The sequence below is a fragment of the Sorghum bicolor genome, chromosome 7 (assembly GCF_000003195.3).
Source record: "Sorghum bicolor cultivar BTx623 chromosome 7, Sorghum_bicolor_NCBIv3, whole genome shotgun sequence".
Lineage (NCBI taxonomy): Eukaryota > Viridiplantae > Streptophyta > Magnoliopsida > Poales > Poaceae > Sorghum > Sorghum bicolor.
In genome coordinates, this window is record NC_012876.2 from 55,912,496 (window position 1) to 55,923,829 (window position 11,334).

At 38.3% G+C, this 11,334-nt stretch overlaps 1 protein-coding gene across 4 annotated transcripts; it reads left to right on the forward strand.

Moving 5' to 3' along the window:
* On the forward strand, positions 6,052 to 7,942 carry LOC110436853 (ena/VASP-like protein). Of its 4 annotated transcripts, none has more exons than XM_021464434.1 (4): positions 6,052 to 6,579; positions 6,864 to 6,905; positions 7,288 to 7,370; positions 7,476 to 7,942. In XM_021464434.1, exons 1-3 carry the CDS (start codon positions 6,244 to 6,246, stop codon positions 7,324 to 7,326), a joined length of 417 nt encoding a protein of 138 aa, XP_021320109.1. In that variant the 5' UTR covers positions 6,052 to 6,243; the 3' UTR covers positions 7,327 to 7,370; positions 7,476 to 7,942. The 4 variants fall into 4 exon arrangements, with proteins under 4 accessions (XP_021320109.1, XP_021320110.1, XP_021320108.1 ...); XM_021464435.1 differs by having other exon boundaries at positions 7,583 to 7,942; XM_021464433.1 differs by having other exon boundaries at positions 7,288 to 7,942.

Here is an 11,334-nt window from a genome sequence, read left to right on the forward strand (position 1 = left end):
TTGGTGACCTTGATCCTTTTGCTACTCTATAAGAAGTGTGGGTGCAAATTCTGGGGATTCCCCCTAGGTGGTGTCACTGGAAGGTCTTTGCTCAGATTGCTTCAGGTTTTGGGCTGATGGTAGATGTGGATTGGACAACTATCTTCAAAACTTTCTATGAGGTGGTCAGAATCTAGGTAGCTTGCAGGGATAGCAGTAAGATACCTCAAGATAGATTATATGAGATGAACAAGGAATTGTTTGTTGTGTCTTTTGAGGTAGAGGGGTTGAGGAAGGATGATCCTAAACAACCTGGGGATGACAATGGAGGTGATAATGGTGATGACAAGAAGAAGGGTAATGCTGAGGATGATGATGATGATGACCTGTTGGATGATGAGGATGGTCATGCTAGGAAGGGTATGCAGGATAAGGGACATGCACCTGCTACCAATTATAAACAAGGGTCTGTTTCTGGAGCTAGAACAGTTAATATTTGGATGGATTATTCTGACGTGTTTGGTCAGGAGAAGCAATTGATTGCTTGCATGACTAATATAGAAAATGGGATGTCAATACTGGAAGTAAAAGATGTGCAAGACCATCAAGCTACCATTGATGGGGAGCAGATGGTTGCTGAAAATATCTTGAATGATAGCAACACTTGTGGGGTCATTGATGATACCTCTCCTGTTGCTGAAATAGATAGCTCTCAAGTTGGTTTTAACCAAAATGTTGTTAATATGGATATTGAGAAAGAAATCAAGACAAAAGAGGTTAAAGATGGATTGTTCCACACACCTGAAGCTTATCTGAGTCAGCTTTCTGATTGTCACTTTGGAGGGAATAAGTTCTACCAGCTGCTTAGTGAAGAATCAAATCACTCCAAATGGGAAGAGTTTAGGAGAAGAGCACAATCAGAAAACATGAATGATGAATGCACAAATCTGCTAAGGAGAATGGAGCTTGAGGATTCTGAATCTGAGGAAGAGTCACAATCTGGAATATTAACTGAAGGGGAAAAAATCTCTCTGGAAGAGCTTATAAATGATACAGGAAGGCAGATTTCTGATGGGAATCAAGAAGATTACAATGGAAAAGAGGGACACAAAACCTAGGGACTGGAAAATCTGAATGAAGAAGGAGGAAATTTACAAGCAAAAAAGAGGCAAAAAAGACAATGGGGTCCTACCATCAGGGTGGACCGTCCCAGAAGAGTTCCTTAGGATGGGAGGACTATTATGCAGAGAGCACAAGATCTCAAAGAGAACAGAAACACGATCAAAGGTATGACACAAAAAACTTCTTTTGCTTTTGAGAGCAATGAAGTGTTATTAAAAAAGAGGAGTCTGTAAATTTGTCCTTTGGTAACGATACTAAAAAGGTTAGTGAGATTTTGGATAATTTGAAAAACAAAGAAAAGAGGGATAGGGAGAATTTTGTAAATAGCAATCCGGAGGTTAACCTCCCTGATAACTTAGATATTGCTTTATCAGTTGAAGATTTTCCTCTTCTGAATGGGTTGGCTACTGATCCTTTAAAGGATAGAGCTATGGATAATGCTAAAACTTGGGTGGGAGTAGCTTCTGAAAGCATAAGGAATAATTCTGAATGTGTGAAAAATGATAGGTGCATTTTCGAATATTAGGGGCCTCAATAAAGAGGGTCGGCTTCAGTGCCTAGCAGATTTTGTTAAAGATAACAGTTTAGATTTTGTGGGTATCCAAGAGACAAAAAAGGAGACTTTTAATGAGTCTTTTCTTTCTTACATCCATAAGGATTTTTTTTGGCATTCCCTTCCGGCAACAGGTTCTGCTGGGGGGATTTTGGTGGGTTTGAATGATAGAAAATTTGAAATGTTGGCCTGTATGAATGGGGAGTTTTGTGTTTCGGTAATGATTAAGAACTCTGTTGATAAGTTTGTTTGGAGACTAATCGTAGTTTATGGTTCTCCATATGAGTATGGAAAGTTGAGGTTTATTCAAGAGTTGGAAACCTTCCTAGCTAACTGGGATGGTCCTACTGTTATTGGGGGAGATTTTAATTTGGTTTCTTGCTGTAAGGAGAAAAATAATGGCGTAGTGAATGTTAAATGGGTAGATTTATTCAATGAGTGGATTAATAGGAATGGTTTGATTGAGTTGAAACCTTCAAATAGAGTCTATACTTGGACTAATAATAAAAAACAACCAATTATGGCTGCAATTGATAAAGTTTTCTGTTCCAGTAACTTTGAACAAAAATTCCCGCTTGCTTTTGTTTCAACTAGGGCTAGGGGACATAGTGACCATGTGCCTTTGATTTTGAATCTGAATTGTAGTGAAAGGAAGAAACCTAGTATCTTTCGCTTTGAAAAGTGGTGGCTTGAGCAACCAGATTTCAAGGATTTGGTGGTTAAGGTGTGGAATACATCTTGTGCTTTTACTGATCCAGTGGATGTGTGGCAATTCAAACTAAGGCTCCTTAGAAAGAAAACGAAAGGTTGGTCCTGGAATAGGAATGCTGAAGTAAAGAAACTCAAACAACAACTCCTTAAGGAGTTTGAAAATTTAGATATTAAACAAGAAAAGGGTTTTTTAAACCAGTGTGATAGGGATAGGATGGATAGTATTAATAAAGACTTAGAGGCTTTGTGGAGGCTAGAGGAAATTAAAGTGAGACAAAGATCTAGGGAAAAAAGAATCAAGGAAGGAGATAGGAACACTGCTTACTTTCAAGCAGTGGCCAATCAAAGACATAGGAAGAAAAGGATTCCAGGATTGGAAAGTCCTGAGGGGTGGATTGAGGAGAATGAGGACATGCTTAAGCATGCAGTGTCTTTTTATAAAACTTTGTTTGGAAAGGAAGAAGAGAATGGAGTTACACTTAGCCATGACTTCTGGGATGAAGGTGAGAAAGTTTCTGAGGAGGAAAATGTTATGTTACAAGCTCCTTTCTCTGAAGCTGAGGTTAAAGTGGCAGTCTTCAGTTCTTATTCTGATGGTGCTCCTGGGCCAGATGGGTTTCCTTTTCTGTTCTACCAGGTGTTTTGGGACACTATTAAAAATGACTTAATGAATTTAGTTAAGAATTTTGAAGATAACATGTTAAATCTAGACAGACTAAACTTTGCTATGATTACCCTTATTCCTAAGGAACCTGATGCTAGAATCCTGAAGAAATTTAGACCTATAAGCCTCCTGAATTGTAGCTTCAAGATTTTTGGAAAACTTTTGAACAATAGACTGATCAAGGTTGCAAATCGTCTGATTGCCTCTAACCAAACTGCTTTTATTAAAGGTAGATACATTTTAGAAAGTGTGGTGGCTGCCCATGAAATAGTCCATGAGGTACATAGGAAGAAAGATTCAGGTGTTATTCTTAAACTTGATTATGAGAAAGCCTATGATAGAGTGAGTTGGGATTTCCTTGAGGAAATGTTAAAATCCAGAGGTTTTGGTGATAAGTGGAGGTGCTGGATTTCAAAAGTAGTTTGAGGTGGGTCTATCTGCATTAGGATTAACGATGAGAATAGTTCCTTTTTTAAACCTGGGAAGGGGTTAAGACAGGGAGATCCCCTATCTCCACTCCTTTTCAATTTAATTGTAGATGTTTTTACTAGAATGCTCATGAGAGCTGCTAGAAGAAATTTGATCTCTGGTCTACAACCACAAACTGAACCTGGTGGTATTCTAAGCTTACAGTATGCTGATGATACCCTGCTCTTTCTTGAGAATAGTTTAGAAAAAGCAGTGAACTTGAAATGGCTCTTAGTTTGTTTTGAAAATTTGTCTGGTATGAAGATTAACTATGATAAGAGTGACCTTTTGGTGTTAGGTATGGATGATGAAAGAGCTAATGAATTTGCCAAAATTTTTTGCTGTAAAAGGAGTGAGTTTCCTATAAAGTATTTAGGAGTTCCTTTGCATTTTACTAAGTTGAAAAGAGAAGACCTACAACCTGTGATAGATAAAATTATAAAAAGGATTGCTGGCTGGAAGGGCAGACTGCTGAGCTATGCTGGTAGACTGGTCCTACTTAAGTCTTGTCTAGCTAGCATCCCAATATATCTTCTTTCAGTTATTAAGTTTCCTAGATGGGCTATTGACATGATTAATTCCCACATGGGACATTTTCTTTGGAACAATACTGAGGAAAAACATAAGTATCATCTTGCAAACTGGCAGTTGGTGTCCCAGGAAAAAGATATGGGGGTTTAGGAATACCTGATGTGAGAAGTTTGAATTTGGCTTTGCTAAGTTCCTGGATTTTTAGGTACCATCTGAATAATGACTCTATTTGGACAAAAATTGTTGATTTCAAATATAAGACTAAAAAGCCAAATATTTTTTGCTACTCTGAGGTAGGAACTTCACCTTTTTGTAAAGGTGTCATCTGGGCTATGCAGGCAGCACATATGGGTGTGAGATGGGTGATTGGGAATGGAGATAAAATTCGTTTTTGGGAAGATCGGTGGCTTGGTAATACTTGCCTTGCTATCCTTTTCTGGCCTCTATATGTTATTAATGAGCAACATGGAAAAACTGTTAGGGAAGTTTGGAATGGTGAAGAGTTGCAACTCTCCTTTAGGAGAGATGTCTCTGAGAGAATCATGGGTATGTGGGAAGAATTAAAAGCAGCTGTGCAGAGTATTACACTCAATGAGGAGGATCAAATACTTTGGACTTATAGCTCCTCTGGAAAGTATTCTGTACAATCCTTATATGCTATAGTTAAGCATAGGGGTGTGGTCCCGATCTTTGTTCATGCTGTTTGGAAGCTGAACATTCCTCCGCGAGTACAATTCTTTCTCTGGCTTTTATCTAATAATAGAGTGCTCACTAGAGATAACCTAGCTAAAAGAAGAGAGGTGAATGATCCTACTTGCTTGTTTTGTAATGAGAAAGAGTCTATTACACACTTGTTCTTTCAGTGTTGTGTTGCCAGAAATGTTTGGGAGTACATATCTGGTTGTTTGAACAAAGTAGTGGGGGCTGATTTTGAATCTGTGGCGTCTTTGTGGATAGCCAATAAAAAGTATATGGTGTGCAATATTGTTACTTCAGCAGTTATCTGGGTAATTTGGAAATTGCGTAATTCTTTGTGTTTTCAGGGAATACCATGGAGTGGAATGAAAAAGGTGTTTGTTATGCTGGGAAGGTTGCTGAGAAACTGGTTGCCGATGTTCAAACTGGAGCTTCAGGAAAAGGTGGAGCGGGTGATCTGTTTGGTGGAGAACGAAGCAAGCTTAGCCCCGCGGATCAAGTGGACTGTGGATTCATCAGGGTTGGATCAATCAAGTGCTCAGCCTTTGGTGGTCTCAAGAGATATGTCAACTCTACAATGTAATAGGAATTAGATTGTGGAGTGAGAGTGTTTTGTTTTGGCGACCGCTGTTGGATTGCTTTGTGCTCCTTGAGTAGGGCTCTGGAGTTTTTGGATTCGCTTTTGTGCTGTTGAACGCTTTAAACTTGTTAGCTTTATAATAATAAAGCTGGGGAGACCTTTTATTAAAAAAAATTCATTTCCCGCGCGTCCAGATATGCTCCTGCGCGCTGGTACTTTCAGCTGACAGCATGGCCCACTGTATATACATATGGTACCTAAACTTAAAAAGTTTTAGCGGCTCAACTGAATATTTAAATTATATTCTGATTATGTCATCATTTTTTTTACGATAAATTCTTTAAAACAAAATTCCACATAAATATATTTAGATAAAATTTTATTAATAAACATTATTCTGTAACAGTAGAACATTTTCTTTTATTGTTGAAAAAACGATGTTCTAGGTTCAATAAATAATGTTCCACCTTCACAATAAAAATGTTAAGTATTCTAGTTTCAGGGATATTATAATATACATAAAAATAAATATATAATAACATAAAATAAAAAATATAGAGCAAAAACATAAGAAAATTTAAAAACACATAATTAAAAAAAGCATCACATAGATACTTTTCAAACGTTCTAAAATATATTGTAGAACATCACATGTGTACTAAATGAACATCACTAAATATACATACACCGCATATATCTCTCCTATATAAAAAAACGTCACGAGGACGCGTCTACCATCGCATGGTGAAGCCGTGATGAAGCCTTCTCCTCTCTCCTTGCCGAATCAGTCTCCGCATCATCGATCTGGTGGAGCTCTCCTGCCTCCCCAACCCCAATGGGCAGCTCATCCCCACGCACCCCCGTCCCCTCCTCTGCTCCCAGTCCAGCACACCAGCAGAACACCATCACTGGACGCCCTTGAGCCCTCGCCTGCCGAGGATGTTGCGTGCGTCGCCGCTGGTTGAGCGGGAGGGCCGAACGTCTCCCATTGCAACGCCCTGCGCCGCCGCTGCCCGTGCACGCCCTGTGCCGCCGCTGACGCCCACGTGCGCCCCTGCCCCAGCCAGCGAGCCACCGCCGGACCGTGGCCGGCCACCGCCCACGAAGCCTCGGGCCTCGGACGGAACCCTAGGGCCCGCTCATCCTTCCTCCACGGTGGCCGACGAGGAGCGGCCGCATTCTGTGGAGCAGCAGCAACAACCGGAGGACGCCTCGTACATCCATCTCGACCCCTTGCCCTCTGCAACTGCTCGAACTTGCTGCTGCAATTGTAAGGTTGTTGTTCTGGCCATGTATGTTCATTGTACTTCGCAATTGTAGCCTTTCTTCTCTCAATGCAAGACACAGATCTCATGCGTGTGCTTCATTTCTGAAGTAGTATCAAAATCATAGAGAATTCCTGTTGATTTCTCATTCCGTTAGAAACTCTAGTTGCCTGTTAACAAACAAATATCTGCCAGGACCCCCAACCTGTTGATTTCTCAATGCAAGATATTTAAGTTGTTCCTTTTCTACCAAGTTAATAATATGGTTGGTCTTACTATATGAGTGTTGTGTAGAAGGGAAGACATTGCCGTAGCCAGGAGGTGTGGAGGGTGCAGGTTGGTCCTATCCTGTTATCGTTGTCCCTTTGTTCATATAATTGTCTCCATTAATCTCATCCTGCACATAGTCAGTGGATGAATCGTATCTATTTTCAGTGGATGAATTGATTAGAAAAGGTTATCTTATCTTCAAACGTTAGCTTGTCTTTTTGATTTGCTTCTGTTCAGTTCAGTAACAATTTCATGAACCGAGTCACATTTTTTATGGCCAAATTCAGATAAATATTGTCTTTTTCTTCATGTCTTTAGCTTTACAGAGGACAACAATATTATGAGTATGGTCCATTGTCACTTTTTAGTTCTTATTATTACTACTGCTTGCGGCCTGTTTTCTTAGACCAAATGAGCTAACTCTATTTGCCTGCAACTTTCCAAACAGGTGATCTATAACAGCATAGGAAGCACATCCTTAATGTGATGCACAATAGGGAGATGAATCCCGGGCCTGGCCAGAGAACATTAGTAAGTCTGCGGATCACTCTTTTTCTATGCTTTTTCACAATGGCACAACGAGCTGCCAAAGAGCTTACTTGAGCTTTGACCGTGAAAACTAGCCTATTTTTTTAGGTAGGGCTGGCTGCACTTAAAGAAAACCAAGCTTCAAATGATTTGCTTCATTTTGAGATTGTTTGAGATCGATAGGTGCGCCAACTCCCATCTTTTTTCTGTTCCAGCAAGGAGAAGCAAATGGACGAGGATTGTTCCTTCTTTCCCTGCATAGTTTAAGTGTTGAAAGGGGTAACAGCACGCCAGCGAACCAATCTGAATGCACTGTGCAGCAGGAGGCAGCCGTTGAAGTATATTCTGCTATCTGCATTTCGGTGTTGCCTTGATATTTTAGCCCTGTATCTTCATACAGTTGCCTTCTGTTGTCTACATTTTGGTGTTGCGCTTAATGGGACCTGCTGTTGTTACACAGGAAGGTCAATTGACATAAGGCAATGCTTGTCCTTACACACGAAGTTGAATTGACATTGTCATCAATAGGCGCAACTCATTTTCTTTATAACTTAAAGTTCATTGACATTAAGCTATACGCCCATCCATGTGTTCTCCTATTCACCATGATGCTGTTGGATTAAACAGCCATAGAGATGCCAACACTAAACTTTTACATTAGATTATTTGTAATGACTCAGTTCATGCACTGCTTGTGCTCCTTGGCGTAAGTATAATTTATTTTTTGCATTAGGCAGCCGAGCTTACATATCTAGCACTTACAAGATTTTTTTTGTTTCTTATCAGGCATGCACAATATCTAAGATATCTTATGGCTATTTGCTCCCTGCAATAGTGGCACTTGCATTGATATGTAGTCTGTAGTACATACACTTGCTCAAATCTTGCAATCTCTGAAAACATAATCCTACAACCAATAAACTCCTGCAATGTGACAAGCAGAACAAATTGGTACTCGATAAAACTAGATGTGTTCCACACACTGGACTTTATTTTTGATGCTATATGATTTTCTAGAAACTTAACATGTTCCAGACCTATTTTTTTCTTTAATTTGCAAATAAAGTAGTGTCACAAGTTTAAGATAAAGACATAAAGTGCGTATTTTTTTGTTTGGAGAGTTATCTTTAATACTACTACCACCACTTGCTTTTCTTTTCCTGCAAATCGTTTTTTGAGATGCTTTGTGATGCCTGAGAAGAGAGTTTAGAAGAGAAAATAAGTCATGTGGCAAGGCACTTGTCTTTATAAAGGATTTAATGTCTCTTTTGTATTGTACTCCCTCCATCTAAAGTTGAGCATGCAGCCGCAGGCCAAAGGCACGGCTAAAGCACGGTGATTTGGCCCGGCCCGAGCACGGCATGGCCCGATCCTAACCGGGCCCGGGCTGGCCCGAAGCACGTAGCATTGGGCCGACCCCTCGGCCTGTCGGGCGGCATGGCTCGACCCACTTTTAACAGCAGGCACGGTGTTGGCCCGGTATTAGGAAATTTGTAAAACTTGAAGTATCAGGTTCTGTGACGTGTGAGACTTTTAACTTTTGGTAAGTGAAATATAATCTGTGAGTATATTGTGTTATGTGAATTGTGAAGTATTAATGTCTGTGACTTGAATGTAATTGACTTATGCTTTGTTAAATTCTGTATTAAATTTGGTGTTTTTCATATAGCAGGCCATGGGCCGGCTCGAAGGACTATTGTGCCTCGTGCTTTTTGGGCCGGCCCGGGCCGTGCCTGGGCTGTCAGGCAGGCACAGTGGCCTGTAGAAGCACGACCTGGTGTCACGCGGGCCATACGGGCCTGTGTCGTGCCGAGCTAGGCCGGCCCGTTGCTCATCTTTACCTCCACCCCAAATTATAAGGCCAAGAATTTTGAAAAGTTAAAACATCTTAAGTTTGACCAAATTTATATAATAAGATAGTAACACTTATGATATCATTTGAGTATCATTAAGTTCTTCATTTATTATATTTTTATAGTATATCTATTTAATTTGATAAGTCTTTATAACTATTTCTGTAACTTTGGTCAAGGAGGTTATTTGACTTTTCAAGATTTTTAGAATGACTTATAATTTGAAATGGAGGGAGTATGATACAAGTGCTTGGTGATCCGTGTCTTTGTGTATATACTATCGTGTGATATTCACCACGACAGAGCATTCTAGGATTAACTCACAATGGTAAGCCAATAGAGAGCTCGACTAGTTGGATTATTCATTGAGATTATATGAACATTGGGTTTGTCGTATGTTGGATTATTTATAAAGATGAATTATTAGACTTTAAAATTTAAAATATAAAGATGTTTTATTTTGTGTAATGACTTAGGCCTTGTTTAGTTCCTTTCCCAAAAGTTTACATCATATCCTATCGAATATTTCATCATATGTATGTAGTATTAAATATAGACTAAAAAATAACTAATTACACAGATTGTGACTACTTTATGAGACAAATCTTTTAAGTCTAATTAGTCCATGATTTAATAGCAAATGCTATAGTATTGGAATATTTGCATCACAATTGTCCATTTGTATTAGAATATTTTGCTTCCGTTGCAACGCACGGGCATTTAACTAGTATTATATAAACATCACTAAAATACATCATAGAATACCAGATGTGTACTAAGTTAACACTATTAAATACAACATAAAACATCACTAAATAAATTATAAAACATCACATATATATTACGTATATATCATAGAACATCACATGTACACTAAGTGAACATCACTAAATATATTATAGAACATCGCATATGTCACACGCGAACTTTGCAAAACATAAAACATTACATGTATACCATGTGAATAAAAAAACATCACCAAACATCCTTTGTATGATAGGAGAACATAAAAAAATCACATGTATACTACATGAACATAAAAAAAACATAGAACATCATAAATAAATTCAAAATAAAAAATGAATGATGCATGAAAAAGAAGAAAGAGAAAAAATAAAATAAAAAATAAAATGAAAAATGAAAAGCATAATGAAAAATCACACGAAACAAAAAAGAAACAAAATTAAAAAAAATCAAGATTCAAGATAAAAATATTAAAAAGGAAAGAAAATAAAATAAAACAAAAAATAAAAAAACATTAAATGGAAAATTAAAATAATAATAAAAATCACTTAAAACAAAAAAGAAATGTAAATAAAAATGAAAATATAAAATAAAAGGAAAATAAAGAAATGAGAATAAGAACAAAATGGAAAACAAAAGAAACTAACTTACCTTCCACATGAAGCACCAAAAGAAAAAAAATAGATATAAAAAAAGAAAAGAAAAGTTAAATAAAGAAGAATAAGAAAACAAAGGAAAGTAACGTACTACGTGGGTGGTGGCGTCGACTTCCGCGCCGTATGCTACTCATCCCCCGCGCCTTATTTTTCCAGCTGCGCGTCGTTTGGCCGATGCATCTGGTACGAGCGTTCAGACGCGATGGTTTCCCGTTAAGGAGGATGTAGTCGGATTAGCATTGGGCCTTGTTTAGTTTAAAAAAATTTGCAAAATTTTTCAGATTCTTCGTCACATCAAATCTTTAGACGTATGCATAGAGTATTAAATATAGATGAAAATAAAAACTAATTGCACAGTTTGGTCGGAATTGACGAGACAAATCTTTTGAGCCTAGTTAGTCCATGATTAGACAATATTTGTCAAATACAAACGAAAGTGCTACAGTATCGATTTTCCAAAAAAATTTGGAACTAAACAAGGCCTTAATCCACATGTGTTGGGGTGGGTTGAAACTTAAATTAAATTCCACTTTAATTCACTCCAATACATGTGGATTAAGATGAATACGACAACATCCAAACAAGACCTAAGGTGGGTAGTTATATATGTAGGCGGGAAAAGTATACAGAAAATATAAGCAGTAAGTTATGGTCAGATGGACGGACCCTAACACTCCATGGGATTTCCGCCAATGCAAATAAAAGCTAGCACAA

Bases quoted from the DNA above. Each gene is read 5' to 3' on its own strand.
- LOC110436853 (XM_021464433.1), top strand. From the start codon at position 6,244: ATGTTGCGTGCGTCGCCGCTGGTTGAGCGGGAGGGCCGAACGTCTCCC. The intron at 6,580-6,863 runs GTTGTTGTTCTG...AGTGTTGTGTAG, and splicing joins CTTGCTGCTGCAATTGTAAG to AAGGGAAGACATTGCCGTAG. The intron at 6,906-7,287 runs GTTGGTCCTATC...CTTTCCAAACAG, and splicing joins AGGAGGTGTGGAGGGTGCAG to GTGATCTATAACAGCATAGG.